The sequence below is a fragment of the Lepidochelys kempii genome, chromosome 10 (genome assembly GCF_965140265.1).
Source record: "Lepidochelys kempii isolate rLepKem1 chromosome 10, rLepKem1.hap2, whole genome shotgun sequence".
Classification (NCBI taxonomy): domain Eukaryota; kingdom Metazoa; phylum Chordata; order Testudines; family Cheloniidae; genus Lepidochelys; species Lepidochelys kempii.
The window spans coordinates 81,306,004-81,326,291 of record NC_133265.1 but is presented as its reverse complement, the minus strand read 5'-3'; the positions used below and the strand labels follow the sequence as shown (position 1 = coordinate 81,326,291).

Genomic DNA, 20,288 nt, shown 5'->3' with positions numbered 1-20,288 from the left:
ACGTATGTAAGGGATGGCGTGCAAAACAGAAAGGGTACTTTCAGAACCAGTGCAGTGCATTGTGTGGCTAGATAGCAGACAAATGTTTAAACAGCCTGTGTATTATTAATCTGTGTCCTGAAATGACCCTTTTATATGGTGGATTGTTGAAACAGGAATGTAAATACATCTAGAATGTCTGTTAAAAAGCCTAAAGTGGCTCCAGAATCCCAAATCCCTGACTCCCAGGTTCTCAGGTATTGCTGTTGTTCCTTTTCCTTGTGCGTTTCCCCTCTGATCTCACCACAGTTATCCATAACTTTTGTAACCTATAGATCAGATTACTGAAGTGTGCACTACAGGGGGCTACTCTTAGACACCTGAGAGCATCAGCTGGTGGAGAGTCCAGCTGCTTGTCTGCTTGATATATTCGTCACATGGAGCATATTAGACATGTAGTCTGGTTTCCAGTGCTATTCATGGGATTAATTTCGATTTGTTAAGCCCTTCGTACCCTAGCCTGGGTCTAGGCTGCCTTAGAAACTACCTCTCTTTCTGACCATTGAGCTCGTCTTCTGCTAACAGCCCCTTGATTTTAATTCTGGGAGACCACTGGCTCAGTGGACTGTTCATGACTCACCACTCTGGAATTTACTTCCTCTGCTAGCCAGCCTAACAAAGCCTACACCTAGATGTCCATCTCATCTTCTGATCCTTGGCTGGATTGGCATGATTGATGGGGCTGCCTTTGTGCTTTGCTTCCTCCCCTACCAAGGTGTTCATTGTAAAGATGTTGTGGTGATTCGGATGTACAAGAGCTGAGCTCCAAGGCTTGTAGATGGTGCATGTTACAGCGTTAGGCAGAAACATACATAAACAAATCATTTTGGGCACCAGCTGGCTGACACAATGGACAGGGTTCCATATGTGCAGATACAGTACGATGTGAGGGCTGTCTGTTTATATCTTACAACAGTGGTTCTCAACCAGGGGACCGGGGGCCGAGAGCAGGGTTCAGGGAGGCCACCAAGCAGAGCCAGCATTAGACTCACTGGGGTCAAGGGTAGAAAGCCAAAGCCCCACGGCCTGGGGCTGAAGCCCAGGGCCCTGAGCCCTGCCACTCGGAGCTGAAGCCGAAGCCTGGGCAATGAGGCTCCAGCAGAGCCCCTGTGGTGTAGGGCCCCAGCAGGCAATTGCTCTGCTTGCTACCCCTTGATGTCAGCCCTCGCTTTTAGATGCAGAAAACCAGTTGTTGTGGCACAGGTGGGCTGTGGAGTTTTTATAGCACGTTGTGGGGGCCTCAGAAAGAAAAAGATTGAGAACTGCTGCCTTACATGACCTGCGATTCGGCCAGCTTCTTAAAAGGGCAAATTGGCAACAACCAAAAGTTGCCTTCAGTCCTCTGAATTAGCATCTTGTTTTTAAAAAGGGGGCTTTGATAAGCTCTGCTGATGTCATTTTGACTCCATGCATTGACAATTCATAGATGTTCGTTTTATTCTGGTAGGAGAATGTTGATTTGTGCTCTAGGAAAGGATGGGGCAGAGCGGAGGCTTTGCCACATAAAAACATAACAGTAGAAAGAAATCAGAATCAAACATTTCCCTTTTCAGGATTAAAATACAATGCCACCATTGACGAACGAAGGTACACGCCACGGGCTCATCTGGATGAAAATAGCGACCGGCACACTCATAGGCTGGTCACATTGTCTGCAGGACAAGAACACTGTGACAAGCTAAATTTTCACGTCTTGGTAAGTATTTTCATGCAAAACAGAATCACATCAGGAAGCAGGCATATAAACCAAGCGGAAGTGCCTCGAGTACATCACATGGCTGGAAACCAAGCTAAACTTTATCTCCAAGTCCGGATTTATTATTGTTGGGTTTGATGTGGTTAAGGATGAAATCCGCTTGAGAGAGCTGCTGAAGTTTTATAGCTGCTCAGTCTGCCATGTGAACCAGTAAGGGACCTGAACTCCTCCCAATCCCTAGTTATTTTTTCCTAAAAGCCTTTTATCATTTCAGTGCTGTAATCTACGGAATTCATACCGATCACGTTTGAGGACCAGTCCCAATGGTTCTGAACTCAGTACAAACACACCCGGTGACTTTGATTCAGGACCAAATGTTTTCATTTGGCTTCCCAGACTTTTTCACTTTGTGCACTTCTCCTACCAGTAGGCTCCTCTTGCTCTTGGGTTAGAAGCCAATTAAAGTTTCTGCATAGCAGAGCCCAGCCAAGAAAGAAATATGATAAAACTGACCAAACTAAATGATGGGAAATTACTCACAAGTGGAGATAGATCTTAACAAAAGCCTGGATCCATATACCCTCAGATTTTGGGGAAATTTGGATTGTGATCTGGAGCTGAAATTCACAGTTAGCCAGGCCAAATCCCCAGACTCAAACTTCTGTGAAATTTGGGGAAGTTTGCTTCTGAAGTTTGAATCTGAGTGAGTGATTTGCATTCATTTCTGCTCATAAGTTTCTCTCTGGCATTATTTTCTAGAGCCAGATATCCAAAAGTCACACACACACATATAAACATCTGCACCTTTGTTTCTGGTCCATTAAGTCAAGGGCAGCCAGTATGTCTCTCTATACACAGTTGATACAGTTTGGGAAATCTGGTGTGGTATAAACAATCACTCTTTGTGATGATCAACTGTTTCAAAGCGGATGTTCTGCACTCCTAAGTACCCCTTTCACTTCTACACACACACACACACACACACACACACACACACACACTCCCCTCACATTTTATTTGTATAGGTCAGGAGGCATGCATGCAATCTCAGAGCAGTAAGAGGCTGTGTTTGTTGTCTCACCTCTGTAATGTCCTTTAGCAGTGAGATCAAAGAAGACGAATGCAAAGTCTGTTAAACTGTGATACATTTACTTTGTAAAAAATTGTTCCACCATGGTTCGGTTTGTGTTTTCATTGCACCCAACTATTCCTGTGGAAAACATCTTCAAATTTTTAATGATGTATTAGAGAGGCTACAAAAGCAGAAAACCCAGTAATAATGGGGGATTTCAACGATCCTCATATTGACTGGTTATATGTCACCTCAGGAAGGGATGCCTAGATAAAATTTCTAGACACATGAAATGACTGCTTCTTGGAGCAGCGTGTCCTGGAACCCACAAGGGAAGAGGCAATTCTTGATTTAGTCCTAAATTTAACACAGGATCTGGTCTAAGAGTGAATATAGCTGAATCACTTAGTAATAATGACCATAAAGTAATTACATTTAACATCCTTATAGGGGGGGAAAATGCCAAAGAAACCCAGCACAGTAGCATTTAACTTCAAAAAGGAGAACTACACAAAAATGAGGAAGCTAATTAAATGGAAATTAAAAGGAACAGTCACAAGGGTGAAATGCCTTCAAACTCATGGAGACCATTTAAAAACACCATCAGAGGGGCTCAAATTAAATGTATACTCCAAAATAAAAAAACAGGAAGGAGGCTGAAAAAGTGCCACCATGGTGAAGAGCAGAGTAAAAGAGACAGTTAGAGACAAAAAGACGTCTTTTAAAAATTGGAAGTCAAATCCTAGTGAGGAAAATAGAAAGGAGCACAAACCCTGGCAAGTCAAGTTTAAAAGTGTAATAAAACAGGCCCAAAAAGAATTTGAAGACCAACTGGCTAAGAACACAAAAACTAATAGCAAATATTTTGTTAAGTACCTCAATGTTGATAAATGCAAAGTAAGGCACATGGGAAAAAATAATCCCAACTATACATACAAAATGATGGGGGTCTAAATTAGATGTTACCACTCAAGAAAGAGACCTTGAAGTCATGGTGGGTAGTTCCCCGAAATCATCAACTCAATGTGTAGTGGCAATCAAAAAAGCTAACAGAATGTTAGGAACTATTAGGAAAGGGATAGATAATAAAACAGAAAATATCATAATGCCACTGTACAGAGCCATGGTATAACTCACAGCTTGAATTCTGCATGCAGTTCTGATCACCCCATCTCAAAAAGATATAATAGAATTGGAAATGGTGCAGACAAGGACAACAAAAATGATTAGGGATATAGAACAACTTCCGTATGAGGAGAGATTTAAAAGACCGGGATTGTTCATTTTAGAAAAGAGATGAGTAAGGGGAATATGATTGAGGCCTATAAAATCATGAATGGGGTGGAGAAAGTGAATGGGAAAGTGTTATTTACCCCTTCACATAACACAAGAACCAGGGGTCACCCAATGAAATTAATAGGCAGCAAGTTTACAACAAACATAAGGAAGGATTTCTTCACACAACACACAGTCAACCTGTGGAACTCATTGCCAGAGGATGTTGTAAGGTTCAAAAAAGAATTAGCCAAGATGGTCAGGGACACAACTACATACTCAGGGTGTCCCTAAACCTCTGACTGCCAGAAGCCGGAACTGAACAACAAGGGATGGATCACTCAAAATTACTCTGTTCTATTCATTCTCTCTGAAGCATCTGGCACTGGCTACTATCAGAGACAGCATAGTGGGCTAGATGGACCACTGGTCTGACCCAGTATGGCTGTTCTTATGTTCTTATTTTCTCTGCCTCTAGGACACAGCAGACTATGTGAAGCCTGTGACATTTTCAGTCGAATATAGGCTGGAGAATCCCGACCACGGTCCCATGATGGATGATGGCTGGCCAACTGGATTTAAAGTCTCTGTACGTAATGGTCACTGCACTTGGCGGAAAGTATTCTGCGTGGGATAGCCCCCTGCAGAATCAGTCTGAGCAATAGTCTGCACTAATTATCTATAGCACCTTTCACCCAAGGATCTCAAAGCTCTTTATGGAGGTGGCTAAGGTATATTCTCACCATTTTATAGATGAGGAAACTGAGGTGCAGAGAGGCTGTGTGAGTGGCCTAAGGTCACATAGGGTTTGTCTGTACTTTGAGCCGGCTACTCTTAGTTTTAGCCCGGGGATGTCTCCTCCCGCTGCAAATCACATCCCCAACTCGAAGTGTAGACATGCAGACGGCCAGCCGGTGATAGAGTCATAAGGAGAAACCAGGTCTCCTGACTCTCAACTGCTGGAGCACGCCTGCTCCAGTAAATCTCAGTGATATCCTACCTGCACAATGCATATTTGTTATTCCTTTCTCTGTGAACCATGGCACATATGAGAATCCATGTTATTGGTATCACTTAGAGCCTTATCCTCACTCACATCAGAGCCAGTGGTATTAAAACCTTGTCCCCTGGCTTTGACAGGAGAAGCAAAATTGTCAATGGTTAACCATAAAGGGCTGGATTCCATGGTCCAGCAAGTTCACTTTGTGCCACTTCGGCCTACATGGAGCAAAACAAACCTAAGCACCCAGTGAGTGTCACTGGCAGATTCCCCTGGTACAGGGGAGATTAGTGCAAAGCTGGCAGGAACAACTCCATCACCTCCCGTGCCAGAAACTAGCCCCCTGGCATAAGGGGAGGAAAGGGCACAGCCATACAGGGGGTGTCATAGGAACAGTCTCTGCTGTCCCTATTCTCCAGTTTCCCAAGGGATCGTGTAGCAGTGGCATAAGTTAAAACCACCCCCTGGAGCCAGGCAGCTCTGCAGAGAATAGAAAATCAACTCAAAAGTGTGCAATACCAGTACGCTCCCCTGTTGCAGAGCCAATCTGATAAGAGCAGCCCTGGGGCTCTTATGTTCAACTATTACCCTGTGGAGATATCATTCTAAATCTTTGGCAGGTAGCTAAGACTTACGGGTCAGGGGGTTTCCCATGCACGTGCCTTCCATTTCACAGAGGGACCCATGGCTGTGTTTGCAAGAGGTGGGGTGCTAACCCCAGATCCTAACCGGAGTGCCTACACTCTGCCTATCCCAGATCCTCCTGTAATTCCAGCTGGGTACAGTATTCTTCACTTCCTGTCCTAAACTCTTGTGTAACATTGCTGCACTCTGCTAAACCACCGACACGTTATACCATGAAGGCTGCTTCTGTGGGAGACAAAGTGACCCCTTGAGTATAGTTTGTAAAGCACTTTATGGTCCCTCACAGCAAAAGATGCTGTAGACATGTTACACTATTATTATAATCTCTAAACATTTTGGGCTAGATCCTCACCTGGTGTAAATTAGCATAGTCCAGTTGACGTCAATGATGGAGCCACACTGATTTCCGCCAACTGAGCATCTGCCACGTAGAGTTTTAAAAATCATAGTAGCAATAGCTTAATTAGTGTGAACAAAGGAGGCAGAGAGAGAGAGAGAGAGAAAGAGAGAGAAGGTAGCTGATAATGGAGTGTATATTCCAGGTGAGCTTAGACAGAAAGCAGGAAGTCTTTGAAAGTCGGGTGTATGGTTTGTACTGACGTTTGAAATATTTGTGCTCTAGATTGGAATTAAAAAGCAAAACCAAAGCAATCTGAATGATAAACTTGGTGGTCAGCTAATTTATCCCTTAACTCAATACTTTTGCACCTTTACCTTTCCAATGGGCAGATGATCAAGAATCTCTCTTGTATTGTTTATTTTTATTGTATTAATTTTTTTGTTGTTTTAAAGCATTTAGTTTGTGGCTTTGATTGACTAAAAATCGCAACCGTGGGTGCACAGTGCATGAAAACTCTGCTCAGCACATGCTGTGCACGTCAAAACGCCGTTTGGATTTCTCTTGCCATTTCCCCTTAAGGTGCCTTTCTGGAATGGATGCAATGAGGATGAACACTGTGTCCCTGATCTGGTCCTTGATGCTAAAAATGATATTCCAACTGCCACGTGAGTAGATAATCCAGATTAAATTGTCCTGCTAACCAGGAAATCATGTCACGAAATGCAGGGGATTGCTGAAATCAGATCACAGGTTTAGCTTTCCTCATTACAGATTTGTATATTTCATTCATTTTCACGCTTTCTCTTTGATTTTACTTGTATTTTACAGCCCCTAGCAAAGTCCAGTAAATTAACTTCCCTTCCTCCCTCCACTCCCCAGCCCTATTGCCTCCCCTACCCCCAGTCTGGCAGTGCACGCCCCACCCAGGAGAACACCTCTTCCCGGGCACACATGTGCAGTGTGTTGGTGATGGACGATACAACTAATGTCTCACACTATGGTGACAAGCCCCAGGGAAACCTGTCCATAAATACACAAAAAATGCTGCTCTCACCCACTTGGCAATTATGGGTTTGATGACTACAGCAGAAACAAGTTTACATTTAGTGTCCTGGGGTCACTTACAAAATCTTCCTAGTAAAGGTTCTCTAGGAGGAGAAAACCTCTCGCTGCTCTCTTTGCAGTTTGATTTTGGTTCCTGTAATATAATAATTAGTGACTGTGATTCCCAGGCATGTTTGGGCCTAAAAGAGTCCTTGTGCTTGGAGTAATTTTAAACATTGATACTGGGAAGATAGAGGTGTAGAGAATATTTGTGTCCATACCTAACGCAGCAACTGTGTTCAGAAACCATGCTCAGTAGTCGCTAGGGGAGTAGTCTACAGCAGCGGTTCTCAAAATGTAGTAACCCGAGGACCCCCATTTTGATTTAAAATTTTTTGCGGACCCCCAAGCCAGCTTCTAATTTTCCCCGGGGGGGCTCAACCCCTGCTCAGCCCCAAGCCCCGCCCCCACTCCACCTCTTCCCCCAAGGCCCCACCCCTGCCCCTCCTGCACCCCTGCCCCTCCTCTTCCCTGCCTCGTTCCACCCCCTCCCCCGAGCATGCCCCATCCCCACTCCTCCCCCTCCCTCCCAGCGCCTCCTGCACACCACTGAACAGCTGTTCCGCAGCCGGCAGAAGGCACTGGGAGGAAAGGGAAGGAGTTGATCAGCGGGGCTGGCAGTCCGAGACATGACTCGTGTCCCCTGGAGCCAGACATGACTCACAGAGCCCCTGGAGTACCCTCATTCTGCGGACCCCAGTTTGAGAACCTCTGGTCTACAGCATGGTTTTTGTTAGCATGATTGTCTATAAGTGTCCCAATGCTCCTAGAGAGAATTTTCACTTTCACAAGTGCCCCTTGTGGCAGAGCAAGGGATAGCAATAGTGGGCTTTCAAGAGGGGTCTTCTCCAGATCTCCTTGGCTTCACAGTGTCTTCTGTTGAGGACCATTGGTGAGAAGAAATACTGTATAGGAAATGCACGTGCACACTAATGAAATAGAAACATGATTGAGTTGCTATTCTTTCTTCAAAGCTTAGAGGGTTTTTTTATCTTGCCAGAGCTGAGCTGAATGTCAGTAAATAATGCATCCCAGCTACTTCCCCTCCAGTGGCAGGGGATGTTCCCTGTCCCCACTATACTGGACTCTCCAATTTGGAACTCATTCTTTTCCTCCCTAAGGCATCTGGCATGTAGCAATCTACCGCCCTGTAAAGGAGACTTCATTAATCCTCCAAATGCAGTGATGCACAACTTGTTCATCTACATGAAATATGCTTGCAAGCCTGTCAGCCCTGATTTTCAAACAGGGCCTCTGATTTCTTCGACCTGCAAAACGGTTATGCGTGCAGCAGTACATACAAAAACCCCTATTTTGGTTGAACCGATATGCATTTGTGTACCCAGGTTGGTAGCTGAGTATCAACGTTCATGGCCAAATGCAAGCGTGCCTACAGTTTTGCTGACATGCTAACATTTGCACACATTTTTAGGGGCTGGTTTAAAGGCATCTGAAAACTTAGCCCATACTATTCGTGTCTAATACATTAAGCACATACAGCTGTTGTCCAGAGCGTCTCACATTCATTCTAATAGCTGGACGCAAAGACAGCATCTCCAGCGTGCTTATGTACAAACTGATCACTATGTTTATTTAACCAGCTTAAATGCAGTAGAAAAGATACACCTTCATTTACCTAACTGGAGCAGCTCAGAGCTTAACTTCCTGTGTGTCGATGCAAACTAATCGTGTGAACTGCCTCCTATGTCCGCAGATAAGCTCTTGGGTGTATAAGGAGCCCCTGATTATATAAGATCTTATGTGCTATGTGTTCTCCAAAGCTTTCACAGATGAAGTCCTCTGATCACAGTGCCAACCTGGCCGCTGGTTTAATGCTGTGCTTTTCTTGCAGGGAGTATTGCAGAAGAGTACTGAGAAAGTCACCATCGGATTGCACCGCCTACACACTATCTTTTGATACCTCCGTTTTTATCATAGAGAGCACGAGGAGGAGGGTGGCTGTAGAAGCTACGCTGGAGAACAAAGGCGAAAATGCATATAGCACCGTCCTCAACATTTCCTTCTCAAGAAATCTGCAGTTTGCTAGCTTGATTCAGAAGGTAAGAACACCTTTAGAGTCTTCTCCGGTTGGCACTTGTGTTGGGAGCAAGTCATTGCCAGTAAAAAAAAGAAAAAGAAATGGCCATCAGTGGGCCTGGGCCTGCACCAGTGAAGCTAATGAGGGTTTTGTCATTGACTTTAGTGGAAATTAAATTGGGCCACAGAAAGAGGAGTCATTAGATTGTAAGGGGGAGGTATTTCCAAAGTAGTGTGTGTTATTCAATGCAGTGGCTCAACACTATTCTGTTGCATTTCCATAGCCCCTTCCACACTCACTGTACACAGATTAATTTAGCCTAACAACTCCTCTGCTCCAGTGAGGTGGGATTGCCAGACTGGATCAGACCCAAAGTCCATCTTGCCCAGGATCCCATCCCTGACAGTTGCCAACACCAGATACTTCAGTGGAAGATGCAAGAAACTCCAAAAAAGGCAATTTATGGGGAATGCTGCCCCTTATTATTCTCTCCAGTGAGCATTCTCTTGCGTGTGTCAGCATTGAATTTCATCTGCCCTTTTGCCGTGTCCCCTTAACATTTTTTGAAGCCTACTCTAGTCTTGAGTAACCAGCAAGATTCCACACCATCTGCAGATATTGCCATCTTGCTGTTCACCCGCTTTTCCAGATCATTAAGGAATATCTTACAGTACCCCGGTCCTTGTGCAGAACCTTGGGACACCCGCCCCTCCGCTGCCATGGTGAAAGTGTATCATTTATTCCTATTTGCTTTCTCTTAGCCATTGTCTAATCCATCACAGAATGTGACTTCTCACCCATGATGACTTAGTTTAATAACCTCTCATGATGGACTTTGTCAAAAGCTTTTTGGAAAGTTCATATAAATCATATTAATTATTTCTCCTTTCTCCACCTTTTTGACATGCTCAGAGATTCTAGGAGATTAGAGGCATGATTTTCCCTTACAGAAGCCATGGTGGTTTGTTCCCATCATGTCACATTCATCTAGTTATTTTTATAATTCATATTACTCATGGTTACAGAGGATTTAATTATTGTTTCAACCAATTATCTCCATTTTGTAGACAAGGAAATTAAACACCGGGAGTGAAATTCCAGCATACACAGAGGGCTCAGCACAAGCCTAATGCAGCACTTTAATCACACTTCGTAACAGGCTTTCCATGGGACAAACGTGTACCCTCAAGGACAAACATGGACCTCAGGCTGGCCTCTATTTAGACAGCATGGCCTAATGGATAGGGCACTGGACTGGACTGGGAGTCAGGAGACCTGGTTTCTATTCCTGGCTCTTCAGTTCCCATCTCTGTGCCTCACTTTCCCCATCTGTAAAATGGGATAATGATACTGACCTCCTGTCGGGACGCTGGTTCCAAACCCAGGCCCACTGGATTCTCAGCAAGCAGCCTTGGCCATCATACCTTTCCACTAGGTCAGACTACCAGGGAACTCACAGATGTGAGTGGGCCGGCTACCAGTGCTCCACGGCCTGCTTCCTGATTGGCCACGTGGTCTTGACCCTGACTGGCTGGTGACCTGATATAAACTTCCTGCTTTCTTTCTGGCCATGTCTGAGCAAAACAAGCCATTGCCTGCTGCTAGCTTCACGGACCCGCCTGACCCTGCCTTGCCGCCCCACCTCCTCCTGACTTGCTGCCTCACCCCACCAGCCAACCCCTTATACCTTCCTCTTGGATTAGATCTCCTGGCTACCAGACCTTTGTGTGGACTCCCACCACTGATCTGGTCTGCCCTTCGATCCACCGGACCCCTAGGCATTACACCTCCTTTTTAAAGCACCGGGGGATCTCCTGATGAAGATCTCTAGATAAGATTCTTAGTACTTGATTTCTCCTTGCAGAACTGAAAGCTGTTCTAAAAACTCAGGGGTTTAAATTAACTGGCCTAAATTTCCCTGTTCTCTGTGGCTGAGCCAAGAATAGAATTGAGAGTCCCGGACTCCCAGTTCTGTGCCTTAACCCCACGACCACATTTCCTCTTAATCACTCCCTCAGATTTCCTTCTTCCTTTCCTCACTTTCTAAGAGGAGAAAGGTCAGGAGAAGGAGAGTGAAGAAGTAGTCAGATGATCTTCCAAACCCTCCCAGTGGCTCTGGGATGCTTCGCTGTAGCGAAGAAAGATGGGATTAATCCAAGAGCATTGCATTACTCATCTGCAAGACATTTTCTCCTTCTTAATGTCTTGGCAGTGCAGCTGTCTGGTGCTCCATGCTTCCTGATGTTCAGCCTTTACACACATATCCCAGATCCTGGCCTACATGTCATCCTCAGAGTCGGGTGCACAGTGAACCTGGTATTCTTTCACACAGTTCTCACTCTAACTCCTGAGACGTAGCTGGTTAAGTATGCATTATAACAGGGAAAACACTGTGTCTCTTTACTTATCAAGGCTAAACATACATGGGAAAAATAGATGCAGATCTTATTTCTGTGGAGATCTCGGGATTGGAATCTAACATGACAATAAAACCAGGAGAGCTGTCAAGGGCCTAAGCGGATATAACCAGATGATCTCAAACTCAGCCCAGAACCAAATCATTTTTGAGAGCTAATGAAGCCCTATAACCTCAGCCGTGCAGAACACAATGCCATCCACAGCCTCAGAAACAACTCTGACATCATAATCAAAAAGGCTGACAAAGGAGGTGCTGTTGTCATCATGAATAGGTCGGAATATGAACAAGAGGCTGCTCGGCAGCTCTCCAACACCACTTTCTACAAGCCATTACCCTCTGATCCCACTGAGGGTTACCAAAAGAAACTACAGCATTTGCTCAAGAAACTCCCTGAAAAAGCGCAAGAACAAATCCACACAGACACACGCCTGGAACCCCGACCTGGGATATTCTATCTGCTACCCAAGATTCATAAACCTGGAAATCCTGGACGCCCCATCATCTCAGGCATTGGCACCCTGATAGCAGGATTGTCTGGCTATGTAGACTCCCTCCTCAGGCCCTACGCTACCAGCACTCCCAGCTACCTTCGAGACACCACTGACTTCCTGAGGAAACTACAATCCGCTGGTGATCTTCCTGATAACACCATCCTGGCCACTATGGATGTAGAAGCCCTCTACACCAACATTCCACACAAAGATGGACTACAAGCCGTCAGGAACAGTATCCCCGATAATGTCACGGCTAACCTGGTGGCTGAACTTTGTGACTTTGTCCTCACCCATAACTATTCCACATTTGGGGACAATATATACCTTCAGATCAGCGGCACTGCTACGGGTACCCACATGGCCCACAGTATGCCAACATTTTTATGGCTGACTTAGAAAAACCCTTCCTCAGCTCTCGTCCCCTAATGCCCCTACTCGCACTACATTGATGACATCTTCATCATCTGGACCCATGGAAAAGAAGCCCTTGAGGAATTCCACCATGATTTCAACAATTTCCATCCCACCATCAACCTCAGCCTGGTCCAGTCCACACAAGAGATCTACTTCCTGGACACTACAGTGCTAATAAACGATGGTCACATAAACACCACCCTATACCGGAAACCTACTGACCGCTATTCCTACCTACATGCCTCCAGCTTTCATCCTGACCACACCACACGATCCATCGTCTACAGCCAAGTTCTACGATACAACCGCATTTGCTCCAACCCCTCAGACAGAGACAAACACCAACAAGGTCTCTATCAAGCATTCTTACAACTACAATACCCACCTGCGGAAGTGAAGAAACAGATTGACAGAGCCAGAAGAGTACCCAGAAGTTACCTACTACAGGACAGGCCCAACATAGAAAATAACAGAACACCACTAGCCATCACCTTCAGCCCCCAACTAAAACCTCTCCAATGCATCATCAAGGATCTACAACCTATCCTGAAGGATGACCCATCACTCTCACAGATCTTGGGAGACAGGCCAGTCCTTGCTTACAGACAGCCCCCCAACCTGAAGCAAATACTCACCAGCAACCACACACCACACAACAGAACCACTAACCCAGGAACCTATCCTTGCAACAAAGCCCGTTGCCAACTGTGTCCACATATCTATTCAGGGGACACCATCATAGGGCCTAATAACATCAGCCACACTATCAGAGGCTCGTTCACCTGCACATCCACCAATGTGATATATGCCATCATGTGCCAGCAATGCCCCTCTGCCATGTACATTGGTCAAACTGGACAGTCTCTACGTAAAAGAATCAATGGACACAAATCAGACGTCAAGAATTATAACATTCAAAAACCAGTTGGAGAACACTTCAATCTCGTTGGTCACTCGATGACAGACCTAAAAGTGGCAATTCTTCAACAAAAAAACTTCAGAAACAGACTCCAACGAGAGACTGCTTTATTGGAATTAATTTGCAATCTGGATACAATTAATTTAGGCTTGAATAAAGACTGGGAGTGGATGGGTCATTACACAAATTAAAACTATTTCCCCATGTTTATTTCCCCTTCTCCTCCCCCCCCCCCCCCCCCCCCCGCTGTTCTCAGACATTCTTGTCAACTGCTGGAAATGGCCCACCTTGATTATCACTGCAAAAGGTTCCCCCACACACACACTCCTGCTGGTAATAGCTCACCTTACCTCATCACTCTGGTTACAGTGTGTATGGTAACACCCATTGTTTCATGTTCTCTGTGTATATAAATCTCCTCACTGTATTTTCCACTGAATGCATCCGATGAGGTGAGCTGTAGCTCATGAAAGCTTATGCTCAAATAAATTGGTTCGTCTGTAAGGTGCTACAAGTCCTCCTTTTCTTTTTGCAGATACAGACTAAGATGGCTGCTACTCTGAAACCTTAGATTTTAGTGAAAACTTTTCCATTTTCACTAGTTATGACTGAGACCAGCAGCAAAAGAAATGGCTATATATGTTGATAAGAAGAAGTTCCACGATTACATCAAAGAAGATGAAAATGTAATGTGGGATATAAACCTCCATGCTCCAGGGCAGAACCACTTACTAACTGCCTGGGATCAGGAAGAAGCTGCTCCTACTCTGTTCTATTCCATGATAGTGCGTCACAGGGAATCCTGCACTTTTCCCTGAAGCCTCTGGTACTGGCCTAGGGTGTGGGATAAAACGGACCCCATGTCAGATCCAGCCTAGCGATTCTATGTCTGTAATAAGTTTGTCAATGCTTTTAGCTTTTAAGCTTCTAAGGATGTTAAATCTTTCATTGTTAGAATACAAAACGATTTTTTTATTTGTAAGTGTCTGAGCGCACTCAGATGCTGAGGAATTTGGTTCCGCCTTTGCTTTTGCACACCTACCACTTTAAAAAATATATTCTCCCAAGCTGAGCATGCTGGTGGCCAAGTTTCAGTCAGTGATGAATTTTTACTGCTGAGTTATAGCTCCCCTGAAAATATGGGCTTACAATGGAAACAGAGCCATGACTTACAGCTGGGCCAGTCGATGCCACTCTAATACTGCTTTGCAAACGCTATGCTGACTGGAAGCTTGAAGGCAGCGCATGTGTTTCGAGTATTTGGGACATACAGGGCTCTGTTGAAAACCAGCTTTGCTCAACGAAACAGTCAGAGTCTGGGAATGACACACACAAAAAAAGACCTCTGATTTATAAACTTCATAACCACATCACCCACTTTGTCATCCTGCATGTGTGTGTGTTGAGAGAGAAGCAGCTTTTCCACTCGCATCTTCAGGCCTCCTCTTGATGAATGGAAGATCTTCGCCTTTTATTACAGAACTCTAGCCACTCGAGTTGCATCTCTAGCCACTGCAGTTGCTGCTGACATAGGTTCAGAAGTGAACTCCACGGGGCTTGTGTTTTCTGGGGCACGTTCTCCTCCCCTGAGAGCCCTAAGCAGGATGTCCTGTCACTCCCAGCGCCTCCCACTGATCTGTTATATCTTCCTAATACAGGTGGTCTTTGAGCAGTCAGGGCCTGAGCCCCCCTTGGTGCATGCTTGTCCCACAGACTGAGGCCAGCGAGGGCTGTGCACATGTGGAAAGGCAGGACTTGGCCTGACGGCTGTCAGGGTCCATTGTGACAATACTCAACACAGCCTCCTGACAGGAAGATGAGAGAAATGGGTGTCAAGCTCCCGCCCCTCCCCCCCAACAGAAAGGAGACCCACCTGAACTCCAGGCCACTTTTGGCAGGTGGACCCGTCCGTTTTCAGTAGCACTGTTGAGAACCCCAGCTCCAGGGAACCCCACAGCCGGCTCTTCGGCACGGTCCAACCCTGCACTCCTCCTTGCTGTTTTTAGCGAGCTGGCTAGATTAAAGCTAGCGTGGGTATGTCTACATGGGCTGCAGATGACAGGCCCAGTCACCATGCAGACGTAGCTTCAGGGCATGTCTGCCCTTCGAGCTGGGGCCGCAGTTCCCAGCTGGAGGTGACGTGCGCGCATTAGCTGGGATCGAGCAAGCGCGCTACATGGAGAGTTGCAGCAGCATGAGTGGCAGGATCCAAGAGGGGCTAGCTGCCCTGGATGTGCCTAGTGTCTCAGCCAGGAACGTACTGCGGGCGGCCAGCCTCTCCCACCCTTTGCGCCCCTGCAGCTACGCTTTGCACTGATCAAAGCTAGCGCACGTGTGTCTCCCCAAGCTGGGAATGCCACGCTCCCCTCAGTCAGCCTCAGCTCTTCACTGCCCTCTCACCCAACCCCTCTTCCTTTTCTAGGCCCCTGGTCCTGGAAAGGCTTCTGTTCCCTTTGAGCCCTCTCTCTGCAGAGGGAACTCCACAGAGTGATGGAACTGAGCCCCAGATCTCCTCCCAACGTTCTGCTTTGGGTGAGGGCGGCAGTTCATTTACATCTTTGGGGATGCATTTCTTGTACGTGTTTCAAACATCTAACTACCCTCCGCTTCCTGGTCCCTCCAAAGGCCCAGACTGGAGAAAGGAGGGACTCACTCCTTACCATGGCCATAGGTTTACCTTTCCTACTTGGTTTCTTTAACAAGCCCTTTTGATCCAACTTCACAGCCACCATAAACACGCACACACAGGCATGCGCCAGGATACGTGACAGATAACCCAGATATTTCCCCATTCATCACCCTCCATCTATCTAATGGTCTTCTCGCACTCATCCTCACGCTCCCCAAGCCCCGCCCTTTGGCTCCCTTCTTACTCCCTTTTCGACTGATTTTGCTTACATGAAAGGCCTGTATCTTTTTATCACTGGTTCTCAAACAGCTTAGCATGCCCTGCCCTTCCCCCACCTCTCCAGTCACTATCACCTCTAAGAAACCTGAGCCAAGCGATCATTCAGCTGTCATTTCAGCATTGTGTCTAGGCACTGGAGAGCTTTGAGCCATCATTCTGGCTGGGAGCATAGTAACAGTCTCAGAGTGGATGACACCATGTGTAAGCCCTCCAGTGTGCGCTCCGAGCAATTCCTGAGAGAGACCTCCAAATTCTGCTTCATGGGAAATCTGCTGATCTTGCTGCGAATTCATTCATCCACTAAATGACTTCATAACCATTCCGGGTATCAAATAGCTCCCATTTGGTGGTTTAAAAGTTGTGCCAATGGAAAATTACGGGACATGTTGCCCACAAAATCAGAAAAATGTAAGGGTCCGCTGTGTGTTTTCTGATACATTACTCCAAATTAACCAAGGAAAACTGTTATATGAGGTAACAGAGTAAGCGCAATGCAGCAGCGCTTAGAGAAAACATTGTTCCCAGTTACGAAAGCTCAGCTCCACTAATGTGCTCCTTGCTACTGTTCATGACAAAGACAAATCAACTAGAGTAATAAGTAGCTCCTTGAGTTTCCAGCCGAACTCCGGGATTGTACTCGATGCTGTACAAACACACAGTAAAAGCCAGTCTTTGCCCCAGGGAGCTGAGAGGCCAAATAGACAAAGGATGGGAGAGAGTGTAAGCAGTGCCACTTGACAGATAGGGAACGGGAACCAAGGCAATGCTCCAGGTCACACAGGGAATTTGTGGCAGAACCAGGCACTGGACTCAGAGCTCCGGAGTCCCAATCCAGTGCCTTAGCTAGAATGACATCTTTCCTCCCTATACTGCAGCATCACTGTTACAAGCTGTATTATTTGGAGCATTACTGTAGGTCATGTTTTTGAAGGAGCATTCCCTTGCTGACAGTATCATTAAATATAGCAAGTTTATTTTATTTGTTGTATTATCTTATTATTCCATTGTCTGATTCATTATTGGGACAGAGATCATGCAATCTCCTGGACAAGCCATATTGAACTAAGTTAAAGTGTCTTCAGAGGTCATGGCTTTAAAATGCAAATGTTGGGCTGGTATGTAGCATCTTTTAAGGAGGAGACAGGACTTAGGTAAACACTGGGAAGTGCCATGTGCTTCCAAGGACTCTTGAAAACAATGGAGCAGACAGTCTGAACTTTTAGCTGAGCAAGGTTCCCAGGAAATACTTGGGATGAGGGCAATACAAATGTCTCACTTCAGGGCCATCCTTTGGAAGCTGCACCTTGAAGAGAAACCCATTGTGTGGCTCATTACCTAGTCACAGTCTCTTCAAAGACCCAAGCTGGCTAAAGGAGGGACTCAGTCACTCATGGGGGAGCTAGTTCCAAGCAAAAGCTGTTCTGAACTGGTGACCACAGGAAACGCTCCTGGGTAGGTGTTGGAGGCCTAATCACCAGCCAGAGCCCTGGTTGGAGTTAGGGGCTGATCTCCAGGAAGCTTTTTAGCATGCGGGTAGGTTCTTGTATTGTTTTTAATGTGTTTTCTCTGTAATGGTTTTACCTTAACACTAAAAGGGCTTGCTTAGAAAGAGCTGTGTGATAACGTCTAACTGGGCCATTGCACTGTCTACTGCCTCTGAAGAGAGAAGAGAAGCAGGCCTGCTTAGGCAGGCTGCCTTCTGCTGGGAATGCCACAGTATAGTCAGGGGACTGCACAGCCTGGAAATACCCTGGTCGGGTGGGACCCTTGTCTCCACTCAAGAGAGTTGACCACAGAAGGGGAATACAGGTGCAATTGCCCTGACTTGTGATGATTATTTACTATTTGTATTAAGATAGCACCTAGCTGCCCCAGTCAGGGAGCAGGACCTCCCTGTGGCAGGGGCTATACAAACAGAACACAAAGATGCCCCAAAAGAGTGTACATTCTAAGTCGGTCAATTATCACTAACATGGTCACCATATAATAAAGTAAGTTGGGCTATTTCTTGTTATTTCTCTAGCACATTTGATCATAGAAAATCTATTCTTATTTGTGATTATTGGTCCTAGAATAATCTGTTTTATTTGGTCTTTTTCACTCATCTCTGTATCTAAAATCCCAGAGTAGGATTTAAAGCAAGAAATTTGAAATTGGCTTTTAGAGCAGCCTGCTCTGTGAATGTGATAATAGTTTAACACAACTGCACTGGAAGAATGTCTGGCCTTCAACAACTGTGGTTTCCCTGTTTTTAGAGCCTCAGTTCGGATGTCTTCCAGTCCGGGTACACAGCCGCAAGGAGCGTGTTGGCTACGAGAAATGTGCTGTGGGTATCTCTGGTGTTTCTGGTAACCAGTTGTATTCCATTTCAGGATGATACAGACGTCAATATTGAATGCATGAATGAAGAAAAGCGCCCCAACAAGAAGGTGTGCAATGTTAGCTACCCCTTCTTCCGAGCCAAAGCAAAGGTAAAGATAGTTTCTGTTATTCGACCTGGCAAGTCCAAATGAAATATCCTGCCCAGGGGGCACTCCGACCCCTCCTCTGTGGCCGCAGAAAGGCTGCTGGCAGCAGAACCCCGGTGGTGCCACAAAGTGGGCAGGGGGCATGGCGGCATTTAGGAATGATGAGCAAAATTATTCAAAGGCTAGTATTTGCTTTCTTTTCTATTTCAGAATGCCGCCAGTGTTAGGGGACAATAGGTCAGCTGAGAGGTTTCAGCAGCATAAAAGTTGCATTGAATCCTAGCAGATCTTCAGGCAGCCAAATTAAAACCAGTCACATGGAGACAAAGAATTTGACTTTAATCCTTTGGCACAGTTTAATGTTGGCTTTCCGATCTGCAGCTGGTAACTTCTCACCAGAGTTCCTGCCTTACAAAATGAGTCACCTTTAACTGGTTAGGTAGAGCAACCTAAATTCTTCTCTCTTTCATTTCAACCGGACCCTCTGCCCCCCATTCATCATACTGGAGATGTTCACATGAATTTGTGCAAAAACAAAGAAGAGAGAGAGACAGAATGAAGGAAACCTCACTAGTATTAGTTTGGTGAAGAGCGTGTCGTGGTTAAGGGTGTTTTCACTGGGAGCAATTTCATGGTTAAAGGTCATGGTTAAGGATGTTTTCACTGGGAGCAATTTCAGATAAACTCTTCGGTATCATTCTTTTTAACCCTATCAATTCATTTTAGTTCTAGATCAGCTAATATTTTAGAAACACGGATCAAACATTTTAATGAGCGTTAACATATTTAGTTAAAAGCCAGTTCATTATATATGGGCTCAAAGACACACCTCACTTGTTGTTATTCAAATAACACTAGCACTAAAAGGGTCCAACTGAGATCAGAGCTAAGCTCTGCACATACCTGCAATGAGGGAATCCTTGCACTGAAGATCTTACAGTCAAAGTTGACAAGACACAGGGTGGGAGAAAGGAGGTATTGTTATCCCTATATGACAAATGAGGACAGGAGTGGCAGAAGGTCCCTAAAAGTGGGGGAGGCCAGGTGCCTCCCTCCATTGCCCCTGTACCACCCCTTCTCCCAGAGCCCCCACCCTCCTGCTGTTCATTCCCTTGAGACCCTGCCCCCACCCTGCCCCTTCCCCCGAGGCCCTGTTCTCGCGTTGCCTCTCCCCCCACTAAGCCCCTCCCCCCACTCGCTCCTCTCCGCCCCTTCCCCCCGTCGCTTGCCTTTACCGATGGTAAAAAGTGTGCAGGGGGGCATGGCCCCCTGGCTCTCCCTGTTCTGGCACCCTGGATGGGGAACTGAGGCACAGAGAGATTAAGTAATTTACCCAAGGTCACATAGCAAGCCTGCAGCAGATTCAGGAAGTAAACCCAGATCTCCAGTCCTGTGATTTTACCACAAGTTCCATTCTGACAGCTGAGTATCCCTGGACTTGGAGGTTTTCAAAAGCC

General features: G+C 45.9%; 1 protein-coding gene across 1 annotated transcript in view; it reads left to right on the top strand.

The window, feature by feature from the left end:
* Nucleotides 1–20,288, top strand: part of ITGA11 (integrin subunit alpha 11) — a 148,821-nt gene that overhangs the window by 102,269 nt on the left and 26,264 nt on the right. Inside the window, exons 17-21 of the mRNA XM_073361500.1 lie at nucleotides 1,593–1,735; nucleotides 4,561–4,671; nucleotides 6,647–6,732; nucleotides 9,024–9,231; nucleotides 18,736–18,834. Of these exons, the coding sequence (XP_073217601.1) occupies nucleotides 1,593–1,735; nucleotides 4,561–4,671; nucleotides 6,647–6,732; nucleotides 9,024–9,231; nucleotides 18,736–18,834 (647 nt within the window). The remainder of the gene's footprint in view (nucleotides 1–1,592; nucleotides 1,736–4,560; nucleotides 4,672–6,646; nucleotides 6,733–9,023; nucleotides 9,232–18,735; nucleotides 18,835–20,288) is intronic.